Raw genomic sequence first — 26788 nt, forward strand, 5'->3', positions numbered from 1 at the left:
GCAGCATTAGGATCTTGAGACGCGAGATTCGACCGGCGTGCCCACCCATTGTGTCGCATGGTACATGAGATGTGCATACAATCCTGCGATTTATCTCACAGATGCTGTCAAAATTGAACGGTTGTACCAGATCTCACAAGTGTATGGGCCCCATAAGAGATATTAAAAGCTCGGGCAAACAAAAACAGGAGCAAAGCAGAAGATCTACTTTTGCTGATGTGGAAGCAGACGGAACCCTCGAGTCATTGCTTACCTTATACCCCTTCTCAGCTTCAGCTAGACTTCTGAATCAGGCAAAATGATTCACTCCCTCAAGACGTTCCCATGCTAAAATGATGTACCTGAACAGATAGGTACCTTGCAATGTAGGAGTTACAGAATGCAAAATATATTATACTAGCTGATGTGCCCAGTTTTACCTGGGCAAAGGGTGGCTGGGTGGAACATTTTACCTCTTTTTTTTCCCCCTAAGGAGTCACATTTTTAAAAATAACTGCTTAGTGGGTGACTGCAAATAACTGTCACCGTTTCCAGATAACCCAGCAGGTGCACATGGAAACAGCATTGGGAGTGTCACTATCCATCCTCACGACACCGAACACTATGGATTTTTAGGTCATCCCCTTCCCACCCCAACAGGTGTCTTACCCCTGCAGTATTTTTTTTCTAGCTTGTAACAGATATTTGACCACAAAACAAAAGCTGCTGCAGGATTTTATCCCAGGAGGAGTTTATTTTACCTTATCACATTTATACAGAATGGGAACACTGCATGCCAGGCTGCTTATAGAACAGGTGTGGACGAAACCAACATTTGTTCTCATCTCCCCACCTTTCCCAGTCTGTGGTCGGTCTTCGGATCTGCAATAATTGCCTGAACAGCTACAATAGCTTCATTAATCTTAGTCTGAAGTTCTCGGAGTTCTTCAACGTGAAGTAATCGGAGGATCCGGGCAGCATCATTTAAAACCGCATCTAATAGATACACATGGGAAAGGTCAGTGGGACTCCTGCAACTTTGGCTTAGCACACTGCAAAACAGCCTTGACAAAAGCTGCCTAATAATGTACGAGAGCAGGATAAGGTTTCACACGCACTGTCCTGGGACAGGACATCAGTCTTCCCTCTACCCTGAATGCAGTAATCTCCAGCTTTCTGCCATATCCCAGGGTAACAAGACTATGGGCAGTATTGAAATCAACTGCTGTAATTTTCTGTAGTATTGATTCACCGGGGGCAATTCAATTTAGCCTGGTACGTATCGTGGATTATTTTGGGCATGTGAAGCAATCCCCAATAAGCAGTGCTGCAATAACCCATGGGTACGGATACTTACCCAGAGCTCGTGTTATCGCACGATAAAAGGGACATTTTTCTCCCAAAAACAAGCTTAAATTGAATAGCCCGCTAATGAACAGTCAGTCAAAAATTGCAATAGCAGACTTTTTTTACCGGGTGAAAAAACGGGCTAACTGAATACCGACCTATATATTTTGGCAGCTTTTATGCAAACAGTCACCTACAAAAGCAGACCGCCATTGTAACGCCTGAGTCTGCCATCGATAGCTGCGTCTGTTCTTATGCAGGGATCATTAATGACATCTTATCACACAGCAAAGATAATGCAAGTTGTGGAGTCTTACCTCCAGTGTCAAATCCAAGTGTGTGTTTATCCAGGGAAACCGGGAGCCCCTAAAATGAAAAACAGTGTTATATGAGGGACACTTCTCCAGTCCTATGTAGGTCACTGGGAACGCACTGAGGTATAGCGCACGCAGGCACTTTTCACTTGTCTATAGTACTTCCTACATCTCATGCCTGCCAGGAACCAATCAGGTAGGTGTAAACAAGCCTGATAGAATACAGAGGAGCAAAGAACAATCTCCTAGAACATCAGGGCAGGGGTCAATAGCTCGGAGAACATTTCCAGATCTCTAACAAACCACCACTGGGAATGGTGGAATCCAGACAAAGCTAAACAGATTCAGTCACGGAATCTCCACAGATGATATAAAACAGATGCTTTACTATAAAGCAGAGTTTCACAAACTCCGCTATTGCAGTCCAGGTTAAAGTTTCTCATCTATGGGCAATATTCAAATTTTGCAGTCTGCATTCGCACCCGCTGGCAGCTATTCAAATGTCACGCCAGTTGGCAGCAACATCAGCATTGCAGCTCGCTACCCCCGGGGTGGCGGGCTGAAATGCACAAAAAGTGACCCGTTTGGGCGCCCCAAACGGGACTTTTCACATTGCGCCCAATAGTTCTGTTGGGTTTACACACAACTACTACGAGTGCGAAAAACGGGACATTTGTATATCAGCCGCTGTGGTCTTCCGTCACTTTAGACAGGAGATAGGAGGCGATAACATTGAATTCCCCCTTTGACACCAGGCAGTTAAAGTAAATTGAATGAGGTACTAATTAAGTCACCTGTGCTGAAGCATGGATATCCTTAATGACTAAGTACGCAGTATGCAAACATTACTAATCAAAATTAAAATATATATTACAATTAAATAGAAAAGTGTAACTTCACTGCCATCTTTAATTTGTCTGACGTGGAATTTTTTTTGGCTGGGCGGTTTGGTGGTGTTCTGCGCCCCAACATCAACCCCTAGAATGTTTGGGCAAACTTATGCTAACTGTTTATATGATGACATTTAATTGTAATAAAAAAATATATAAAAAAAAAAATATAATAATAATAATAATATATATCATCTTTTTTTTTCCCCTTTTACATTTTTAGTAATAATGGTTGCATAGTGCACCTGCATCCTGTTTCTATATGGAGTACTATAAATCTCGGCAAGTTAGCGCTTCTCATTACAAGCAGCTAGGGTGTGCAGCCTAGAGCCCCTCCCCCGGGATATCCTTAAAACCTGAACTGTAAGGACAGTTTTGTACATGGTGATGTAAGAAGTTGCCGTCTGTAACCCAGTTGTGTGGAATGAATGAGTTGCTTTGCTTACTCAGCACGGCACAGTATATAAGACATTAAGAGCTATGTACTAAGTATTGGAGAGAGATAAAATACCAACCAGCTCCTGTCCTTTTTCAAACAGCCTGTAACATGGCTGGTATTTTATCTCTCAGAGGCTTAGTACATAGGGGGTAATTCCAAGTTGATCGCAGCAGGATTTTTGATAGCAATTGGGCAAAACCATGTGCACTGCAGGGGAGGCAGATATAACGTGCAGAAACAGTTAGATTTGGGTGGGTTATTTTTAGTGATGAGCGGATTCGGTTTTACTCGGTTCTCAAAACGGCATCTTATTGGCTCATGGATGTCACGTGTTTTGGATAGCCAATAAGATGCCGTTTTGAGAACCGAGTAAAACCGAACCTCGCTCATCACTAGTTATTTTGTTTCTGTGCAGGGTAAATACTGGCTGCTTTATTTTTACACTGCAAATTAGATGGCAGATTGAACACACCACACCCAAATCTAACTCTCTCTGCACATGTTACATCTGCCTCCCCTGCACTGCACATGGTTTTGCCCAATTGCTAACAAAAATCCTGCTGCGATCAACTTGGAATTACCCCCATAGGCTGGATCTGCTGACTGATACCACCCTGCAAAATGACCACTTTTACACTATGGTTCTTGTGTTTCCTCCACCCAGAGAGACCGCTGCTACAGAGGCCCGAGAGTCTCTACTGAGCAGCGTCTGTCTCGCTGTGCAATAATATTACCATTTAGGAAATGCAGTATGCTATTTTGGCTGTCTACAGTCAGACACCTGAATGACAAACCAGCGAGAGGGTCACTTCAGGGAACTCACCTCTTTTGTGCTGTTCGCTTTAGCCACAGCTTCTGGTGACAATCGTTCCTGGATGAGAATTCGTATTGCCTGTGTATGAAATGTGACAATCTGTTCGACTGTAGAGTCTGCATTTGTTTAGTACACACATGAATAAAACTATTTTTTAAATGTCGCATTTAGTGTTCATTCTGCATCTTTTAGAGTGAAGGCTGCGCACTTTAACCTTTGTTAGTGCTTGCATACTTCCTGGCAGAGGCGGCCATTCTGAGGGCTGCGCCAAAGCAGGACGAGCAGTTTGGACTGGACTATGTTCCTCACAAGCAAATTTAGATCTGAAGATGAGGCAAAACATTTTCCCAGTAAGACTGGATCACGCATGATTTGGATCGCATTTCATCTAGGTGTGATCCAAAGCACGAGAATCAGCCATTTTCCAAAATTTACATTTTACGCCATTTTCAGATCTGAATTTGACAGGGAGAGCTGCTCATCTCAAAAATGCATCTAATCTAGGACCTAGTGACATCAGAGGTACAACATACAATAGGTTCCTAGATATACGATAGTATAAATACTGGCACTTCTATATATTGTACAGTGAATATTAATAACACTTGATTTATTTAATTATGCATTATAAAAGGAAGATCATATGCCCCACCGGTTACTTAAAATGATAGGACACATTGTGCGATTCAGTGCACTCAGCCACAAAACACCTCTGTGACTTGTAATATCCTTATAAGGGGCTCTAGTGGGTGCAAACCCTGGGGAGCAGCAGAAGGGAGCAGGTCTTACTTTGATCATCACCAGGTAGTTGTCATGTCTCTGGATCTGCAGGAGGTTTGCCAAGGCCATCACACCAACTTTGAAATCGGGATTGCTCACTACAAAGAGTAATAAGGAAAATGTACGTGTCACAGCCCAAAACTAAATATACAATGTACAAGATTTATATATTCTGCTTTACAGGTCCAGAATACAAAGCGCTAGATGAGAGGAGAGCGATATATGTATGACATGGGTTCTCTACAGAAGCATTGTCACATGTAGTTACTGCTCTATGACCCCTACCATCCAGGTTTATCAGCGGTTCCGCGTTCTTCGTGACATCAGCGTTGAGCGGCTTCACATTCTGGTATTTAGCAGCTGAAAAAGGAAAATAGTTACTTGTTTTTGCAGTGAAATTTTATAAATCCAAAACTATACAGCTTAATGGAAATCGCCTTCTTACCGGGATTTATAAGAATTAGTCATACACCAGTCCTACTTTAATAGCCTTAGTAAAAGTCCCACCAGTCCTACTTTTTTAGTAGTAGTTAAAGTCCCACTTTTTTTAAAGTCGGATTGAGATTGTCAGATCTGGCCCAGTTTCTGACAGAAGCACGCAGATTGTTGGCTATTCCGCCGATCCACGTGTTTTCCGACAAGTCAAAAAATCCCGACTTGTCGGAAAAAAACTGCCCCTATTGAATAGGTCGGAACACCATCAGACCTAAATCAGCTGAAAACTGCCATCTTTCCGACAAGACGGCAGTTTCCGACTCTTCTTGAATAGATCCCAAAGTTTCTTTGTAAACAATATTGGCAGTTTTTCCTTCAGGGAATAACACAAACAGATCCTTGGGGCTACGAACACGTGAGCAAGCCACATAAAGCTGCCTATGGGAGAAGCAGCTGGTCCCGAGATCTATGCCTGCAGCCCTGAACATTTTTCAGGGTGAGCAATATATGTGTATATACACAGTATATTTATGTACATGGTCATTTTGGACTTGAGGCGCCTGCACATTGGCCGCGCAGAGTATCAAGCGTTTGGTTATTCCTCTGGTTGCTCCTCTCCTTGTTCGACAACATACATACAGTTTCTTTCTAGGTCACTAAGCTAAACAGCGAAAGGAGATCCAAACTCATCCAGTAGTTTTTGCGTGATGCCGGAACAAACAGACAAAAAAAATAAAAATTTGTCTTCCTAGGTCATTAACAGTCCCTACAAGTATATTATTCCAAACAAATTGCTATTTACAGACAACCCTTATGATTTTATATGTATAGCTTAAACGTCACAATCTACCCTGCTAATGTAACATACCCTGTATATTCTGTTCTCTGAGCCTACTGGGATATAGTATGTATCTAGGAGTGTGGGCCCTTTAAACATGTCTGGCAAATGTACTGGAGGTCATGCAGGCACAGGGATATAGAAGGAAAAGCAACATAGCACCACATAACTGGAAAAACGAGGATCACACACAAAGGGGAGCAAGCATAAAGTACGGGACTCAGAAAACGTCCTTCCTTCCCAAAATGGCATCCGTTGCGGCAAACACAAGTATAATCTAGTCTGTGTATAAGTCATCAGAGCTCCCCAGCCGATGCCCCGAGCCGCCCACTGATCCGGTAGAATGTGCATGTAGGCTCTCGGAAGAGACTCCCTGTCCCCATAGAAGTCTGACACGTCAGAGAACCAAGGAAGTCTTCATCTAGTAGAGCGCTCTCCTCCTCCGAGCATAAGACCTCACCACATCCAATGAATGAAGAGACCCCCGGAATTATGGTCTCTGGGGCCCGATTCAGATATGTGCGTTAATTCACCACTGTTGCGAACGTTTACACAGGGACTGTGTGACAAGTATGTAATTGTCACACCTGCCAGGTTTTGTATTGAGACGCTAACCAAAGGCTTTGCAAATCCAAGACGCAGCACTTGGACGCTGGTCAGGCGACTACCGAAGTTCTATGTAACCCTACGCTCACTTAGAAAGGCCGCCGTTGCCACCGAGTCTGCGTACGGGATTGCACTCTCAGGCTGTGGCGGACCTCCCAAGACAGTCGGGACGCGGCTGCGTTTAGTCGCCACTCCCTCGTTACCGCCCACAAACGCCCCCTGACTGCTATTCACACGGCGGCCAATCCGTAAAATGGATTTATGAAAACATTCTCCCAGTGAGTTACCTTCACTCCATCAAAGGGAAGATGCTGTAAGTGCCTTGAGGACAGAGGACGAAGGAGGAGGAGGACTAACTTGTAGCTTGTACAATGCTCCTCTCCAGTTCAGGACCAAATACTGCACCCACTGAGAACAGAAGCTGCTCCTGAGTCATATTAGACTTCACATACACTCCACAAAACAGAAGCCAGAAGTCCGGTGTGGCGAGACACAGTCTAACCAAAAACACCCTCGGAGCAGTATTAAACGCTCATGAATATAGTACAAATTATAAATCCCAAAGGCACTAACCTGCACTCAGTGAATAACTGACAAGTACAATGTACACAAAAAATAGGATTTTGGTACTTACCAGGTAAATCCTTTTCTTTGAATCCATAGGGGGCACTGGAGTACTCTTGGGATATGGACGGTTTCCGTAGGAACAGGGCACTGAATATTTAAATTTAGAACACTCCACCCCTCCATATCCCCGAGTACCTCAGTGTTTTTTACTGAGCCGAACAGGAACTATAGAGAGGTTGACAATGGAGTATTACATATAACATAACGGACAACAACAAAGTTGACCCATAACGGTACAGACAACTAAACAGTTGACACCATAACCATCACTTGATAAATTTGAACCAGTCGGTGAGAGTGTGTTACCATAAGATCCTCTGAACTTACCACAAACCAGGTAAAACTGCTCTGGGTGGGCGTCCAGTGCCCCCTATGGATTCAAAGAAAAGGATTTACCTGGTAAGTACCAAAATCTTTTTTTCTTTTTCATCCACTAGGGGTCACTGGAGTACTCTTGGGACGTACCAAAGCTTCCCCCGTGGGCGGTAGAGCTGTTTGGCACCTGTAACACTAGGCGGCCAAAGCTAGATGCTGATGCCGCAAACGTATCAAACTTGTAAAAGCGCACAAACGTGTGCACTGAAGACCATGTAGCCGCACGGCAAAGCTGCGTCGTAGAAGCTCCCCGACCAGCTGCCCATGAAGTTCCCACAGAACGTGTGGAATGAGCTGTTACTGATGTAGGCGGCTGTAACCTAGCATGAAGATAAGCCTGACGTATGGTCAGTTTTATCCATCTGGATAAGGTTTGTTTAGACGCTGGCCAACCCATCTTGGCAGCATCATAGAGAACAAACAACGTATCCGTCTTACGAACTGAAGACGTTCGGGATACATAAACGCGTAATGCGCGTACTACATCCAGAGTTCCAGAATGTGCTGTTAACACAGGAACTACTATTGGTTGATTGATGTGAAAAGAGGACACTACTTTTGGTAAGAAAGCGGGATTCGTCCGAAGTTCCGCTCTGTCATCATGAAACACCAAATACGGTGGCTTGCATGACAAGGCACCCAAATCTGAAACACGCCTTGCCGAAGCTAAGGCTAGCAGAAAAATTGTTTTCCAAGTGAGAAACTTTATATCCACTTGCTGTAAGGGTTCAAAATATGAAGACTGTAAGAAATCTAAAACCAGATTCAAGTCCCATGGCGCTGTAGGTGGAATTAATGGAGGCTGTACTCTGAGGACACCCTGCAGAAAAGTGTGTACCGACGGCAATAGAGCCAATCGTCTTTGAAAGTAAATTGACAACGCAGATACCTGCACCTTTAGTGTAGATAAACGCAGTCCTCCATCTAACCCCGTCTGTAGAAATAACAAAAGACAGGATAACTTGAAAGATGATGTCGGAAACTTCCGAGTTTCACACCAACCTATATAGGCACGCCAAATTCTGTAATAATGAGCTGCCGTAACTGGCTTCCTAGCTCGTAACATGGTTGGTATAACCGATTCTGGAATGCCCTCTCTTCTTAAGAGGGCGGTCTCAACAGCCACCCCGTCAAACGCAGCCGCGCTAAATCGGGGTAAAGGAACGGACCCTGTTGTAACAAGTCCGGACGTAGAGGGAGCGGCCAAGGATCGTCTGCGAGTAGTCCGCGGAGATCCGAGAACCAAGCTCTCCGAGGCCAATGAGGCGCCACTAGTATGACTGTGACAGACTCTTTTGATCCGTTTTAGCACCAGAGGGAGCAACGGAAACGGTGGAAACAGATTCACAAGGCTGTACAGCCACGCGACGGTGAGAGCATCCACCGCCACTGCCTTTGGATCCCTCGTTCTGGACACATACTGGAGCGTTTGGTGATTGTGTCGAGACGCCATCAGGTCCACCTGAGGATAACCCCACCGCTGAACCAACATGTGAAACACTTCTGGATTTAATGCCCATTCTCCTGGATGAAAATCCCGACGACTGAGATAATCCGCTTCCCAGTTGTCCACTCCCGGAATGAACACTGCCGACAATATCACCTGGTGGTATTCCGCCCAATTGAGGATTCAAGCTACTTCCCGCATTGCCATGCGGCTTCTTGTTCCTCCTTGTTTGTTGATGTATGCGACCGCTGTCACATTGTCTGACTGCACCTGGACAGTGTGAGACCGAAGCATGTGCACTGCTTGTCGTAGCGCATTGTAAATTGCGCGGAGTTCCAGGACATTTATAGACCGCAATCTTTCGTGATCCGCCCAGAGACCCTGGAGCTGACAATTTTGAACTACAGCTCCCCAACCTCTGAGACTGGCGTCCGTCGTTAGAATTATCCAATTCCAGCCGCCGAACAGTCTCCCTGCGGTTAAATTGTGTTCCTTGAGCCACCAGAGCAGACACCCTTGCCCTTGGCGACAACCTCACCCTGTGGTGAATCTGCAGATGCGAGCCCGACCACTGTGCGAGCACATCCAGTTGAAAAGGACGCGAGTGAAATCTTCCGAACTGAAGCGCTTCGAAAGCTGCCACCATTGTGCCTAAGAGGCGAATGCACAAATGTACCGACACTGTGCGTGGCTTGAGCACTAATTGTACCAGATGGCGTAGAATCTGTACTTTCTGTTGTGGTAGGTAAATTCTTTGATTGACCGTATCGAAAATCATTCCTAGGAATTGAAGGCGTTGAGACGGAATTAGATGTGATTTCTTGAAGTTGACAATCCAACCGTGGTGAACCAGTACATTGTACGTTAGCAGCGCATGTTGGAGAAGCATCTGTTGAGACGGGGCTTTGATGAGCAGATCGTCTAAATACGGAACTATTGTTACTCCCAGGGATCCGAGATGAGCTATCATCACAGACATCACTTTGGTGAACACCCGAGGCGCTGACGATAGGCCAAACGGTAGAGCCTGAAACTGGTAATGGTTCTGGCGTATTGCAAACCGCAAGAATCTCTGATGAGGCTGCCAAATCGGAATGTGTAAGTACGCATCCTTGAGATCTAGCGCAATCATGAATTCCTTTGGCTCTAAACCCGCAATCACGGAACGCAGAGATTCCATCTTGAATCTGTAGTAAGTTACGTACCGATTGAGACCCTTTAAGTTCAATATTGGTCTGACTGAGCCATCCGGCTTCGGTACCACAAACAGACTGGAATAATAACCCTGACCCTGTGGATGTACAGGGACCGGAATCAAAACTGCTGAATCCAGTAGGGACTGAATGGCAATTTGCAGAACCGCCCTCTTGTCGTCCGACAGAGGCAATCCTGTCTTGAAAAACCGCAGTGGCGGAAGACAGTCGAACTCTATTTTGTAACCTTTTAACACTAAATTGCGGATCCACCTATCCGCGGATGTCTGCAACCACGCCAACTGGAACGTCTGAAGGCGTGCTCCCACAATCGGAGAACCGAGATGGGCTGGTAGCCCGTCATGCCACTGGCTTGTCGGTAACCTTAGCGTCCTGACGACTTGTGTTGGTTTGTTGGAAACCACGTCCACCAGGCGTGGCTGTTCCTCTGCCACGTCCTCGAAAGGACTGAGGTCTAAAGGATTTGAACGAAGGTCCAGAGTACCTCCTTCTTGGTACCGGTGGAGGCAATGGTAAGAAAACCGACTTTCCTCCCGTAGCCTCAGCAATCCATGCGTCCAATTCAGGACCAAACAACTTCTTGCCATCGTAAGGTAACGCCTCTATACCTCGTTTGACCTCTGCCTCCGCTTGCCAAGCACGCAGCCAGAGTGCTCGTCGTGCCGTAACTAGCGACGATGAAATACGAGAAGTGAGCTGACAGACGTCAGTAGAAGCTGTACAGAGATACTCCAAAGCCTCACACATTTGATCAGCAAGAAGTATAAGGTGTTCGTCATGTAAGGCAGACTTAAGTTCTGTTATCCATACTATGAGCGCCTTAGTGACCCAGATACCAACCAAGCCAGGTCTCAGCAGCACTCCTGCTGCTACACACATGGACTTTAGCATAGTTTCTATCTTGCGATCTGAAGGGTCTTTAAGCGTAGTAGCCGCTGGCACTGGTATGGTTAATTTCTTTGTAAGCTTCGACACTGACGAATCAACTATTGGTGGATTCTCCCATGTACATGTCACAGAGTCTGGAAACGGGTAACTAGACTTAAATCTGCGAGGTATAGAAAACCGTTTATCTGGAGCCTGTCGTGTTTCTACTAACATCTTATTAAGAGACTCCGTCACAGGAAAACTTATTGGAGTTCTTTGTCGTTTAGTAAAGACGACCCGATCATTTGAGAGGCTCCTCAGTTTCTGTAAACTTCAGAGACTGACGCACCGCTCTGATGAGATTATCAATGCCTGAGCTGTTAAAATCCTCACTGTCTGACTCCACTTCGCCCTCCTCACCCTCATCTTGTGCCGTGAGGTCTGGCATGGAATTGTCAGAATGCAACATAGCAGAAACTGGTAAATCATAAGACATGAAATTTATCCCGTCTACCCAAAATGGATTTGGACCTTTCGCAAGGCTGAGACGCCTCCGGTAGTTCTGGCGGTCTCACCCTAGACTCAGATCTTGCCGTTTCCCGCTCCTGTCGAGCGGCGGTCAATTCTGATTGCAACCCAGCCAGTACATTGGCTAGCATTTCCCAAGGAGGGTTCGGGGAAGAAATTGGCTTTAAAACCGGAGCAGAAATTGTATTCTGAACCGAATCCACAAAACATACTGTACATGTGGTAGATCCATCCGGTAACACACTGCTACAGACTTTGCAGTGATGCTTTTTAGTTTTTGCTGGTGCCTTACTCATTATGGCGACAGACAATACAATACACAAAAAACAGACACTTGCACGACTCAGTAAAATAGTACTAAGGTGATTATATATATATATATATATAAAAAAGAAATATCCGGCACTCTGATAAGTAGAATAACGCCTGGGTGCCCTCCAAAAGATAATGCAGACAAACAGTCCCTTCCCACCTGTGGCTCAGGTGTTGTGTGGAGGAGGAAACAGGCGGCACTCCAAGGACTTCCTGTTCTCCTGCACCTCTTGAGTGACATACGTCAGCCAGGGCTTAGTGCCCAAGTCAATATCAAAATTTAAAGATTACAATTTAAATAATAATTATTTTTCCCTGCATGGGATATACAGTTAAAATGCTCATATGCCCATATAACATGTGCCTTCATTGGTAACTATAAAACTGCATGTTATTTGCTGTACAGCTTTTTGAATATTGTCTTTTTAAACATCTTTTAAACTTATCTCTCAGTCACTATATTGCTTTCACTTTCACAAGTTCCGTTCACAGCTTCACTGCATGTATTTCACATGCCTTATCACTTTGTTTACATTTCTCTGACAGGCTTTCCCGGCGCCTGTCTAATCACGGACACGTTGCTAGGCAACACACACGTCATCACAGAGCCTCTCACGTGACTCACCAGGAAGTCCTGATCACAGACGCCGGGAACAGCTTGCCTTCCTCCTGCATGCTATTTAAAAGGTGAGTGTTTCTGGGTTTAGTTTGGTTCGTTTTTCTTTTCTTTCACAGCACCAGGGTCACTTACCTGATGAAAAGGCTGCCATGCCTTGAAACGTTGTAAGATACCTGTACCTTTGTTTTGCTTTGTTTTTTTCACCATGTTTTGAATACAAGTTTGTTATACAAGTCCTTGGAGTGCCGCCTGTTTCCTCCTCCACACGACAGACAGACAGACAGACAGACAGACAGACAGACAGACAGACAGACAGACAGACAGACAGACAGACAGACAGACAGACAGACAGACCTACCTACCTACCTGGCCCAGTGCAGTACACGTGGCCAGTACTATGAAATGTGATCCCAAATTCCCACTAACACCCCTGCGCCTCCGGTGGAGTAGAGACGTAGTACTGGAACGTTCTGGAATCACAGAGGAAGACACAGGAAGCATGGTTAAAATGGCTGCCCATGCTCTCACATATAATCACAGTGCAGTTATGTAAATACCCCTGCAGCCTAGCATCTGCTGTTGCTGCAGGTTCATCTTATGCCGCTGTATTGCCCCCTCTGTTACTATTGCCCCCTCTGTTATCTATCTCCGCGAGGTAATGCCCCCTCTCCCCCCTGCATCTTTCAGATGCAGAGCGGCGGGCAGCGCAGCATGTGGGGCCGCCTCCTCTCCCCAGTGACCGAGAGACAGAGAGCGGGGATCGTGAAGCGCTGTGAGCAGCGGGAGCCGGGTATCGAGCATTGTGAGCAGCGGGAGTACAGCGGTGGGGGCCGGAGCAGCGTGAGCGGCCGGAGCAGCGGCCGGAGCCAGCGGCGGTCGTCTGCAGAGGGATCCCAGTAACAATGTCCCCACACCTCGGGGCGGCAGCGGGAGCTGACCGCCCCGTTCACATACCTTCACTCCTGCAGCTTGTGATGAGGCTCCGACGGGGCTTCTGTACAAGCGCCGGCCAGCCTGTGCAGGAGGATCTGTGTGTGGCTGTGAGGGAGCTCATTCAGTGAGGACCGACACGCCACTGCTGCTATCAGCAGCTTGCACTATCCCTGACCCTGCCTTTTGGAAGGGGGAAAGGGATGTGAAAAAAGAAAAAAAAAAAAAATTAAAAGAATTTAGTCAAAAGAATTGTGGACCCAGCCACAAACGACCTGTTGCTACTTCGAGCATAGAAAAAACACTGAGGTACTCGGGGATATGGAGGGGTGGAGTGTTCTAAATTTAAATATTCAGTGCCCTGTTCCTACGGAAACCGTCCATATCCCAAGAGTACTCCAGTGACCCCTAGTGGATGAAAAAGAAATGCATGTTCCCTGGATACAACTATATCAACATCCTGGCCCTATTGATATAAACACATGGCTACAGAGCACAGGTATCGCACAGTAAAAAAATAGTTACATGACGGCACAGAGAGGCTGAAACATTTATACATTAGAGGAACACTACCATTCATGATGGAAACGTCACCTGCGTCATCTATTTATAGACAGAAGAAATAATTACCGTTATCGCCATACTCCAGACGCACCGCCAGCCCCAGGAGCCAGTCTATAGCTTCCTGACGCTCCGGTACTGTGAAGGGACACGTCACATCTTTCAAATACTGGAAAGAAGAAAAACATAGAAACAAGTAAATAAGGAGAATCTATTCACAACGGGCAGGACCAGTATCAGGGGAGGGGGTACAGGCGGTACCGCTGTACCAGGCCCGGACTGTTGTGGGGCCCCACAGACACTGGTGATCATAGACTGAAAGTTTCTCATTCACTGACCGTCCTATGAAGGAGAAGCAGTCAGCGGCAGCTGGCTGTGCGCATCGGTGCTGCGGGGGAGACAGGTGATGGAGGCATATTTACAGAGACGAGGTGCTGGGCTGAACCAGGTGCGCATATTGCCACCTCTTGTGCTGCTATTGCGCAGATAGTAGAGTCAAGGAAGGTTTCTAAAACTCATAACTCATGTCTACTGCCCTTCCTGCCAACACCCCCACCCCCCATGTGTCCCTCTACAGTTTTGCATGCGTGTGTCTATGCCTGCCTGTCCCAGTCTTTATCTCTTTGTCCCATTGGTCCATCTGTAACCCCCCCCCCCCCTCCTACCAGTGGCTGATGTCCCGATAACACGGATCCGTGGCGAATGCCCCTTCCCCATTACCTACATGGCAGGAGTAGTGCAGCCAGTACCGCGACCCCCGGACACCTCACCAGGCAGGTCGGGAACAACGGATCACAGCAATGGTTATTACAAGGCTAGAAAGACATTTTTATTTTTCCACTTTTCTTCCATGTCTTCTGACCGTAACAGATCATATGCAGAGAAATAAATAATAATAATAATTACCTTTTCATACTGTTTAGTCCATTCAGTACTATGTATATTTCTTAAGTTTCCCCGATCTTCAATTTTGTAGTGTCTAATTTTCTGATCTTCTAACCAAACGATGAAGTTTCGAAATTCTGTTTCATCTGCACAAGACAGTGAGAAAAGCAGAACATGTAGAGTCTGTGCGGAGGAGTCGTGTAATACTGTATACGGAGGTTTCACTATTCACGAGATACCACCACCAGAGCCAATGGCAACGCGGTTCGGGCTGACAGGTAGTGAGACTGCCGTTTTCTAGCGCCACCTGAAGGACACCAGCTAACAAGTCCCACACTGTACTTTATGATGCAAAGAAGAAACCAGGCTGATTGAACACTCTGGGGGGAATTCAAATGTTTGAAAAGTCGGTTAGGCGTCTTTATTTTTTCCCTATTAGAAAGGAAAAACCAGTCACCCAACTGACTTTTCAATCAACTGAATCCCCCCCCCATTGTGTGTAAACTGGTAGCACTACATGGGATACGGTCATTAGGTCAGCCAATATTGGTTAACATGCACTGTGTCGACATGGTCACTATATCGACATGTACTAGGTCGACAAAAACAAAAAAGTCAATATGCGAGTTTTTCACTTCTTTTCTTCATTTTTTGAACCTTTTCATACTTTACGATCCACGTGGACTATGATTGGGAACGGTAATCTGTGCCGAGCGCAGCAGTAGCAGAGTGAGGCACCTTGCCTTCGCTCGCCATGCAAGGGGACACTGTGCACTAATTGGGGTTCCCTGTCACTTTACGAAGAAAACGACACAAAAAATAATAATAATACAACTTATGTCGACCTTTTTCCATGTTGACCAATAGTGGTCGATCTGATGACTGTCGACATAAGTATGGTTGACCTAATGACCCATATTCCACTACACAGCGGCTAGGAATCACAGGTTACCACTTTGGGGACCTAGTGTTATTCCAGACCCAACAGTGCCATCTTGTGGCAGCTGGCGGTAGTATTAGCTGGCTTATATTTTCATAAGGAAAATTGTATGAAAGACAAGAAGGCCGAGCTGGAGGAACAATATAGATGTATCCACAGTTATCTTGAGTAGTTTTCTGTGCCTAGTCACAACATGATTTATTAGCATAAACCCATCAGCTATTGTTCTCAACTGCAATACAATACAGAGAACAATACAGCAGGGGATTAAGTCATTACAGCAGGGGATTAAGTCTGATTGGCCAGTCTCAGTTAATCCTATTAACGTCAAGATAAATGTGGCTTCATCTGTACATCAGAGTGGTTACGTATGTTATACTACATTTAGTGTGACAATATCATACGATTACACCACAAAAACTAACTTGTCATGCAACATTATTTGGCACCGCACACTATCGTTCTACAGTATACGCTGCAACACATTATATGTCATTCTGTATGAAGACTATCAGGTACAGTACGTTACATGTAATGGAATAACCCATCAATACAGACTAGCTGTACAGGTGCTAGGTCTCCTGCCAGGGAGCACACAGCGGTACAGGTGCCAGGCCTCCTGCCAGGGGGCACACAGCGGTACAGGTGCCAGGCCTCCTGCCAGGGGGCACACAGCGGTACAGGTGCCAGGCCTCCTGCCAGGGGGCACACAGCAGTACAGGTGCCAGGCCTCCTGCCAGGGGGCACACAGCGGTACAGGTGCCAGGCCTCCTGCCAGGGGGCACACAGCGGTACAGGTGCCAGGCCTCCTGCCAGGGGGCACACAGCGGTACAGGTGCCAGGCCTCCTGCCAGGGGGCACACAGCGGTACAGGTGCCAGGCCTCCTGCCAGGGGGCACACAGCGGTACAGGTGCCAGGCCTCCTGCCAGGGGGCACACAGCGGTACAGGTGCCAGGCCTCCTGCCAGGGGGCACACAGCGGTACAGGTGCCAGGTCTCCTGCCAGGGGGCACACAGCGGTACAGGTGCCAGGTCTCCTGCCAGGGGGCACACAGCAGAATTCTGGAGGTGCCAGGTCTAATGAAGATGATGTGTAGGACGACATATTAACAGCACAAATCACAAAGCGTAATCCTTTCGTGGCAGAACCGGACGCACATTAACCATTTCATGACTGCACCTGAATGACCAGGATGATTTTCACATGGCTGGAAAGAACTCTACTCAAGGGACTAATGCATCAATGAAAGGACGACTTCAGATATTTCTCCACCGACTGAGGGACGGCTGTGCAGTCCCATATACATCAGCTGTAATTGCTCCCACACTGCACGCACAGAACCCAGGGCCTAATTCAGAGTTGATCGCAGCAGCAAATTTGTTAGCGGTTGGGCAAAACCATGTGCACTGCAGGGGGGCAGATGTAACATGTGCAGAGAGAGTTAGATTTGGGTGGGGTGTGTTCAATCTGCAATCTAAATTGCAGTGTAAAAATAAAGCAGCCGGTATTTACCCTGCACAGAAACAATATAAGCCACCCAAATCTAACTCTCTCTGCACATGTTATATCTGCCCCACCTGCAGTGCACATAGTTTTCCCCAACTGCTAACAAATTTGCTGATGTGATCAACTCTGAATTACCCCCCAAGTGCATAGTTGTGAATATGCCCCCTATCCGTACCCGTAGTTTGATAATCACCATCAGTCCGCACTCCCACTGGCCTATACTCTATGCAATGGATACGTCAGGAAACCTTCCGTCCAACACTGCACACCGCTAACAGGAATACTTTCAGCTCTGCATCAGACTGCCAGACAGTGTTCAGCTTTCAAGATGGTTTTCACAGACTGGGGGACAGGTACTTAACGAAGGAGTTCCTGGCCAATCACTGCGCCCCATATCTGTGCGTGACAGCTGGGGTCCCCCAATGGTGACACATGCACATGAGCCCACACACACACACCTTTGAACTTGGCATTCATACACACAGATTCAGAGTCAGCTTACATAGAACACCAGGACAGACATAATGGCAGAGGCACGCCTCGCCTTAATACAGCTGAAGCATTGCCCCAAGGCACCTCCACCTCCTATGACCGGTGACAAGAGGTAAGGCGGTAGGACAGACGTGGCACCATCCCACCACTGTACCTCCTATCAGCCAATATGCCCCGACAGACCCTCATGCAGTCACTGAGTAAGGAAATCATTGCCCGTCATCGCTATTATTATTATTTATTATTATTATCCTTTATATGGCACCACAAGGGTTCCGCAGCGCCCAATTACAGAGTACATATGCACATAGTCAAAACAGGAAAACAGTGACTTACAGATGAAGACAATATAGGACAAGTACAGGGCAACTAAGCATAACTACACCAGTAAACATAGAGATAAGTTCCAGGTGGCCAAAAACTGCGGGATCTGGGCAGTTGAAGATTATTAAAGTAAGAAAAGTATAAGCACATGAGGGAAGAGGGCCCTGCTCGTGAGAGCTTACATTCTAAGGGCTATCCAGGTGCTGGGGACATTCCAGCCTCTGGCTTTTCAGATTTCACTTTCCGGTAGGAGTGGCGAGACCGGTGCCAACTACTATACGCCAGTACAGATGCCAACTAGATGCTGGAAAAGTACTGCATGTGCCACATGCAAGGACAGGCACCAACTACTAAAGGTTGGGACACACGATGCAGGTGCCAACTATATGACAGGACACGCAGGGCAACAGTGGTGCCAACTAGTATATGCCAGGACAGGTGCAGCAGGTATCGGTTATATGCCAGTATACGCAGTATAGCAGCAGTGCCAGCTAGTATACACCAGGAAGGGTGCAGCATGTACCCATTATATGCCAGTATACGCAGTATAGCAGTGGTGCCAGCTAGTATACACCAGGAAGGGTGCAGCATGTACCCATTATATGCCAGGATACCATTATATGCCAGGATACGCAGTATAGCAGTGGTGCCAGCTAGTATACACCAGGAAGGGTGCAGCATGTACCCATTATATGCCAGGATACCATTATATGCCAGGATACGCAGTATAGCAGTGGTGCCAGCTAGTATACACCAGGAAGGGTGCAGCATGTACCCATTATATGCCAGTATACCATTATATGCCAGTATACGCAGTATAGCAGTGATGCCAGCTAGTATACACCAGGAAGGGTGCAGCATGTACCCATTATATGCCAGGATACCATTATATGCCAGGATACGCAGTATAGCAGCGGTGCCAACTAGTATACACCAGGAAGGGTGCAGCAGATACCCATTATATGCCAGGATACCATTATATGCCAGGATACGCAGTATAGCAGCGGTGCCAGCCACTATACACCAGGACGGGTGCAGGAGGCACCTACTACCCATGCCAGTCTCTGTGCCCGTTTCTCACTACCATGTTGCCAGGAGGGGGCGCTGCTCTGATAGCCTCTATGGCCCCCCTTCCCCCTGGGGCCAGCTCACCTTTACAGTTGAAGCCAGACGGGTTATGATAGTCCAGGGCCTGCAACTTCCTGCGGAACATCGCGCCTCACACACCGGCTCCTGCAGCTGCTCTGTCGGCACCGACCAGTGCGCAGCCGCACGGCAGATCCAATCATAGCCCAGGGACAGCAGAACGGCCCAATCACCGCTAGAGAGCGAGCTCTCCATTATCCAATCACAGCGCTTCGTTCTCACGGAGCCGCACTTTACCTCCTGACGTACACAGCGCGCCAGGTGCCCGCCCCGTTCAGCTCAGTGCATGACTGACTGAACGTCCATATTAACTGTGGGCAAAGCAATCTGTGACATAGTGACTGAACTCTGACTAAAATAACCCTCAGACTCACATAGACGAGATCACTACGAAAATGTTCTTTATACAGCAAAATATATGATTTTATAATCAGTTTCACCTATCATGGATTGATTTACCTAAGTGTGCCCCAAACAAATATGGCAACGGTTGCGTCTATGTTACCTTCATGCTCAGGACCTGGAAGTGACAAAACGAGAGGGCAGGAGAGAACTTCCGCCCTTACAGCACCTAAATGTTTTCTTCGTTCTCCGTTCGTTTGGGTTTTTTTTTTAATTATCTATGCAGCATTGGACCCTCGCGGCTCGATGTCTGGCTTCGCTCGCCACATTTTACTATTCCAAATAGATTGTGACATGGACCCAGGGGGTTATGGGAAAGGTCCTCTCCACGAGGAGAAACTGGCCGCTACTTACGGCAACTTATGCTTGGTAGCAGGTTGAGGCTACACTGGTCTTTTTGGGATTTATGGAATACAAGTCCCAGCATGGCATGCCATCCTTGATAATATATGGTCAATGTCACTGTGTGGTCAGAATGATAAGTAGGTTCTGTTGGGAAAATCAGGCCTGTTTGAGCTATAGTTGCCTATGCTCTCTAAATGTGTGGAAGATTCAAATTTCTGGGTGATCTCCCGGATAGGGATGGCCATCGGGGTGTTTACCATCAATGGTTACTGAAAGGGTTAAAGCTCGTCTCTGCTTCAATGTCATAGAATTGCTTGTGTTATAGAACTTAATGTTCCAGCACATTTCTTGCTACTGTCCTTGTCTGTTATCTTTTTTATACCGTGTGAATAACTTTCCTATTTGAAGTACAAACTTGCCCATATATGCATATCCTTCCACTGCGGCAGTTCCTAGCCAATCATGTTATGTTAGCCCCTTTTGCGTTCTGTCCAATTAGTTATTGACTTGGGATATACACGCCCTAAATCCTTTCTTTTATATACTTTTGTTAAACCAACAATAAACAGTGTGAATCTTTACTGCTTGTGTTGTGCATGTTACTCGTAGCAAAAAAGGTTTACACTCACGGACGTCTAAGAGGCTATCACATCGAGGGTTAAGAGAAAGAGGAGGAATCCTTTCAAGTGGGGGCTCCGTCCGCGATTCAGTTGATCGTCCCCGGATGGTAAGATAGAGAATTTATTGTCTGTCTTTGCCATACGGGATTGCGGTCATACACTGAAGCTGAATCCGTGTCAGTGTTCTGGGAACACGTGACCAAACATCTTTAATGTCTGGGACTTAAAGATACGTCTGAGAAGGGACCGGGGGTCCAAGCGCAACTCTCCAAAGACGTTAGTATCTGGGATACTTAAAATAGACCTGGGAGTCTATACATAACGAGACGTTAGTATCTGGGATACTTAAAATAGACCTGGGAGTCTATACATAACGTAGATTATACCTCGATTTGATTGTCTACTTATTAATAACAGATATTAGAGTATAAGTTTCATGTATTCAGCTTGACGGGTGGTAAGTGCACGTCTGTTGAATACCCTTATAACTTTCTTGCTTCCTATCACAATACGCTGCATTTCCAAGTCCCTGTACGAGTGGTGAGTAAACGTACAGATTATTACTATCGATTGCTTGTTAAAGTACTATGCATATGATATTGTGATATTGTCAATAACTAATTAACTGGTTAGCTGATGCATGCATAGAAAGTTGTTGGAAATTGTGTTTTTACTATGGGCTCTGGTCAGAGTAAGAAAACTGTATACCCCCCTCCGAGACATGTAAAGAATACGTGGCCCGTAGTTCTACCTCTGATTATTATTTGATTGATCCCTGGGTGGATAATTTAGCAGGGTAGACAGAGAAAGCAGGACAGGACCCACTCCCACGGGAAGGCAGTAATTACCCTTTCTATATGGAGGATTAAAAAATATCAGTTCCCAACAGCACAGAAGGGAGGAAGTGAGAAACTGTAAATCTTTGAAAACCCTCTCGCCCCCCCCTTTACATTCCAATATATCCTGCGCTTAAAGACACAGATCTCTTAGCAGTAGTAACCCTTTCACACCAGATGGGATCGCCTCCAACTCCACTGCTAGAAAATGCGTCCACTAGCTCTATCCCTAACGCACCAGTAACCCAGAGTTTAGATAATAGTAAAACACTGTCCCAAGCCCACCATTACCCTCGATGGCTGTATATCTTATTTGCGCAAAGCTTGCAAAGGACGCAGCTATACACATATGAAGGAAGTCTTTAAAACCCGTGCTCCTTTGCCTGTGTTTCTTTGCCTGTCGCTGTAGCTTGTAAACAGAAACCTTCATAGTCTGTTACTGAGTTTTGGAAAAGGTTTAAGGACTGCTGGACAGATGACGCTGGCTTACCTTTGCTTAACTCAGAAAGCTTACTCATTTCCACCTTCATTAACAACCTTCTACCTTCTGTCATAGTTTCTGTTAAGCAAAGCGTCTCTTCCTGGACTTCTGATAGTACGATAGATTTAAAAAAAAAAAACATCTGTATGAGAAAGAGGCTGCAGGGTGTTTTGATGTAAAGAAACCTGCATTCACTCATAACTATCAGAACTCCAGACGCTTTGACAGACAGAACCAACCCCGCAGTCAGGGAAAGATTCACCTCTGCTGCCACTTATTATAAATGGAAGTAAAGTTCCCTTTTTTGTGGACAGCGGTGCAACAACCAGTGTTTTGTGTTCTGACCTATATGATGGTGATTTGGAAAAGACTGCTCCTTCAATGGGAGTCAATGGAATACCCACCAATGCCTGACTTAGCTCAAGTAAACCCCGCTCTTTGGTCGGAAGGTCCATATGACACTGGCCTAATCTCATGCACACCATATAAGGCCAATCTCAAACCCGACTCACAACCTGTTTATAGAAGGTCTCCGCCCCATGATACAGCAATTCTTACAACAGGGTATTCTCAGACATATTGTATCACCATACTGTACTCCTGTGAACCCTGTTGCCAAAGCTGATGGCAGTATAAGATTTGTACAGGATCTCAGAGCGATCAATCAGTTAATTGTCCCAATTGCACCAATTGTTCCAGATGTAAACTCACTCATTTCTGCAATCCCTGCAGATGCTGCGTTCTTCTCTGTAATTGATTTGAAGAATGCCTTTTTCAGCATACCTGTAGATTCACAGACACAATTACTTTTTGCCTTTTCTTTTGAGGGTAAACAACTTACCTGGTGCAGATTATTGATGCACCTGTTGTCTCCAGGCCACATTGAGGCCCTGGCAACCTCACCATGGTTCAGTCCTGCTACAGTATGCAGATGATCTGCTGCTCTGTAGTCAAACTGAGGAGGCCTGCCGAGAGGATGGTGTTTCATTACTAAACTGGCTTTGTGAATGTGGACACAAGGTGTCCAAAACAAAAATGCAATGGTGTAAAAAGCATGTTGATTACTTAGGTTTTGTGCTCACTCAGGGAGAGAGGAAAGTCAGTCCACAACGCATACAGTCTGTATTGGGCCTGGTCACCCCAACTACCCAGAAGGAACTACTGTCCTTCCTGGGTATGGTAAATTACTGCAGACAGTGGATATCTGATTGCTCCTATTATGATAACATTTTGAGACAAGCCACACTGAAGGACAAACCTAAAACTGTACAATGGTCACAAGAAATGTTAACTGCATATGAAAGTTTAAAATGTATGTTGATGAAAAGTCCGGCACTTGGCCTCCCCAATTATGTACTACCTTTCCATCTATATGCAAGGGACAATTGTAAAACCATGGCGGGGGTGCTCACACAGTTTCATGGAGGGAAGTTGCGCCCCGTGGCATTTTTTTTCCAAAGTCATGCCAGTGTCTGTGCAAGGTATGCCTGCCTGCCTCAGGGCTTTGGCAGCCTGTGCAATGGTTGCAGAAATGGCCACTACCCTCACTTTAGGCCACATCACAGTACTCCACACCACACATGATGTCCTGGCAATACTTAAAGGCTTACACACACAGCACATGTCAGCACAACGCCTTAGTGGATATGAAGTACTCCTTTTGAGTAACCCTACCCTTACCATCAAGTACACTGCTAGTTCTTCTGGCCCTGCACCCATTCTCAATGCCCTTTTAGGCTTGAAAGGTCCCGAGGATGAACCACCCGACCTACATGACTGTGCTGCTTCCATTGAAGCTGAAACTTCTCCCAGACTTGACATGTCTCCCGTTCCCATACCAGGCGCAGACATAGTTTTTGTTGACGGCTCCTGTAGTAGGCCCAATGACAATACATACCAGGCTGGCTATGCCATTGTCACCCTCCCTGACACTGTGTTGGAAGCCCTACCAACACCTTATCAGTCCGCGCAAGCTGCAGAACTCATTGCACTCACTAGAGCATGTCCCTCCCTTGACAACGTCCATCTGCTCACTCAACTTCAAGCTGCTGCGACTAATACTGATCTCTCCGACTGGACTTACCCAATTCTGCAGAAAAAATCCTAAATCAGGATTAATCTGCAAAGAGGGGAAACCCTGTATACCCCAGTCCAGTGCCCCTTTGCTCATTGCCCATTACCATGGGGTTGGTCACCATAGTAAAGCCACAACACTCCTCCTACTAACCAATGATTTTTATGTTACTAATGCCAAATCACTTGTGGACCAGTATGTTAGCAGATGCATCACTTGCCTCAGGAATAACCCTAACAACCCCAATAAAGCGAAACACCAGCATCTTGAATACCCCACCACCCCTTTTACACACTTACAAATTGATTTTACCCATATCCCTGGTACAGGTAAACAAGAATATGCCCTGGTCATTGTAGATATGTTCTCTCGCTGGCCAGAAGTATTCCCAACTAAGTCAGAGGATGCTAAGACAGTAGCAAGAATCCTAACACAGAAAATCATCCCTAGATGGGGGTGCCCCCTGCAAATAAATAGTGATAAAGGCTCAGCCTTTACAGCCAAAATCACACAGGCCTTAGTAACAGCTCTGCAGGTGGAGTGGAAGTTTCACATCCCGTACCACCTGCAGAGTTCAGGGGTCGTAGGAAGAATGAATAGGACCCTCAAAGACAAACTAAGGAAGGCCACAGGAGGTACCTTCCACAAATGGAAGCAGGTCCTTCCCATTATCCTAGCAGAAATCAGAATGACCCCACAGAAAACTTTAGGATACTCACCCTTTGAAATACTAATGGGTAGACCCTTCCCCACACCCTGGGCTAAGAAACCGTTGATGATACAGGAAGGAGATCTAGAACTTATAAGGGAAGAGTATGTCAGGGCCCTCATAACCAAACTTGATGAGATTGAACATGATGTCGCTTGTAAAAAACCCTCTGAATCCACAGGAACCAACACACCCTTTTAAGGTCGGAGACAGAGTAGTGGTGAAGATCCTCCCCCGCAGCAAGAGCCCAGGAGACTTCACCTATGGCCCAGAGGCGGAAGTCGTTGCTGTAACCCGAACCGCAGTCCTGACAGAAGAGAGTCCCACCTGGATCCATGCTTCCCGAGTAAAGAAAATTCCTAGACCAGACCTAGAGGAGGAAACAGGTGATTCCAGTGAGGTACGAACAGGGGCGGACAGCCCTGACCTCCCACCTAGCGAAGACAGAAGACCAGAGGAGGATGAAGAAAATGCCCCCTATCTTTACCCTGGGGACTATCTTGATAGCCCTACTGGCCCATTTTCCCCTCTCAATGACTGAGGTTGATATAACTCAGAATAAGGGAAACTGACACTATGGTATAACTCTTCCACCACATACACCGCAACCTACATACTAGATTATTTCCAATTCCCCCAACTAGCTGCTGTCCAAAAGTCTGTTGACTACCAGATCCGCGCTGACACCACAGACAACCTAAGCCCCGAGGTACCTTATATTTGCGTTACAGGCCATAACTGGGGAAATGATTGCAGCTCATGGTCCGCGGCTGCCTGGAACACAGGTACCCCATGGGGCTATAAGCCCGCTGAAGCCTTAGATAAAAAGGATAAACACGGAACATCATTAACTCAACGATTAACCCTTCTTAAAATGCCCAACAATTACTGCAACTCCCGCTCAGGCTAAAAATTGCGCCATTGGTGTGCAGAAAGACGTAAGCTTTGCAAGAATCATATAGTATAACAATAATGATTCTAAGAGGGGATTGAAAGGGTTAAAGCTCGTCTCTGCTTCAATGTCATAGAATTGCTTGTGTTATAGAACTTAATGTTCCAGCACATTTCTTGCTACTGTCCTTGTCTGTTATCTTTTTTATACCGTGTGAATAACTTTCCTATTTGAAGTACAAACTTGCCCATATATGCATATCCTTCCACTGCGGCAGTTCCTAGCCAATCATGTTATGTTAGCCCCTTTTGCGTTCTGTCCAATTAGTTATTGACTTGGGATATACACGCCCTAAATCCTTTCTTTTATATACTTTTGTTAAACCAACAATAAACAGTGTGAATCTTTACTGCTTGTGTTGTGCATGTTACTCGTAGCAAAAAAGGTTTACACTCACGGACGTCTAAGAGGCTATCACATCGAGGGTTAAGAGAAAGAGGAGGAATCCTTTCAGTTACCGTCAATGGTGTAGTGTCAAGTGTCCATCAATGTTTGCAAACCATGCAATGGACGACCATTGATGGTTTCACCAACCAATGGTCATGCCTGTTCTGTCACTGACTGGCCTCTGGGCCAATCAGAATCTGGGTTTGGTGCTTGGGGGGGGGGGGGGGGGGGGGTGTCCTGCCACCTTGTAGAGAAAAAAAACCAGCAGAACCATCAGGTGGTTCTGTACCATAGATGACGGTAAACCATCTGATTCTCCCCCATTGATGTCAAAAGTATTCACCATCGGCTATATACCATTGATGATTTGCAAACATTGATAGCTGATCGCCATCCCTACTCCCGGATTCAAAAGAGAGTAGGTCGGCCTCCGGTGAAGCGGCCAGTCTGGCAGTTTCATAATGTGATTTAAGGCCAGGAAGGGTATGGAGGCCAAGAAATTACTAATAGAGTGCAGGCAGCATTCACAAAAATGGAGCCGCAGCAGGACAGGGTCCAATGGGAGTAAAGGCCACAACAGAAGGAAAGAACAGGAACCGCCTGCACGTAGCTGGGTGATGCTGCATGCACCAGCAGTGCGTATAGGCTGAAAGCACCGCCTGTCACTTGACATGGAGGCGGAGCTCACAGTTCTACCTCACACAGCAGCGCCGGCACCAGACATTAGGTCAGAAAACTGGACAAACTGCGTCCCGTATTCAATAAA

The 26788-nt window shown here is 46.3% G+C and overlaps 2 protein-coding genes across 2 annotated transcripts; both read right to left on the reverse strand.

Annotated features, from left to right (window-relative positions):
• Nucleotides 1-713: 713 nt before the first annotated feature.
• Nucleotides 714-19350, reverse strand: RTRAF (RNA transcription, translation and transport factor). Its single transcript, XM_063948406.1, has 8 exons — nucleotides 19223-19350; nucleotides 14829-14953; nucleotides 13992-14091; nucleotides 4849-4923; nucleotides 4573-4661; nucleotides 3793-3861; nucleotides 1644-1692; nucleotides 714-975 (listed from the first exon to the last, which is right to left on the reverse strand). The coding sequence occupies exons 1-8, from the start codon at nucleotides 19281-19283 to the stop codon at nucleotides 821-823; spliced, it is 723 nt and encodes a 240-aa protein (XP_063804476.1). The 5' UTR covers nucleotides 19284-19350; the 3' UTR covers nucleotides 714-820.
• On the reverse strand, nucleotides 4934-13985 carry LOC134981181 (uncharacterized). Its single transcript, XM_063948405.1, has 2 exons — nucleotides 13386-13985; nucleotides 4934-12901 (listed from the first exon to the last, which is right to left on the reverse strand). Exon 2 carries the CDS (start codon nucleotides 10690-10692, stop codon nucleotides 8716-8718), a length of 1977 nt encoding a protein of 658 aa, XP_063804475.1. The 5' UTR covers nucleotides 10693-12901; nucleotides 13386-13985; the 3' UTR covers nucleotides 4934-8715.
• Nucleotides 19351-26788: the final 7438 nt, after the last annotated feature.

The sequence above is a fragment of the Pseudophryne corroboree genome, chromosome 12 (assembly GCF_028390025.1).
Source record: "Pseudophryne corroboree isolate aPseCor3 chromosome 12, aPseCor3.hap2, whole genome shotgun sequence".
Taxonomy (NCBI): Eukaryota; Metazoa; Chordata; class Amphibia; order Anura; family Myobatrachidae; genus Pseudophryne; species Pseudophryne corroboree.

Bases quoted from the DNA above. Each gene is read 5' to 3' on its own strand.
- LOC134981181 (XM_063948405.1), bottom strand. From the start codon at position 10,692: ATGGCAAGAAGTTGTTTGGTCCTGAATTGGACGCATGGATTGCTGAGG.
- RTRAF (XM_063948406.1), bottom strand. From the start codon at position 19,283: ATGTTCCGCAGGAAGTTGCAGGCCCTGGACTATCATAACCCGTCTGGC. The intron at 14,092-14,828 runs GTAATTATTATT...TCTTCTTTCCAG, and splicing joins GGACTAAACAGTATGAAAAG to TATTTGAAAGATGTGACGTG. The intron at 3,862-4,572 runs GTAAGACCTGCT...TTTCATACACAG, and splicing joins ACTACCTGGTGATGATCAAA to GCAATACGAATTCTCATCCA.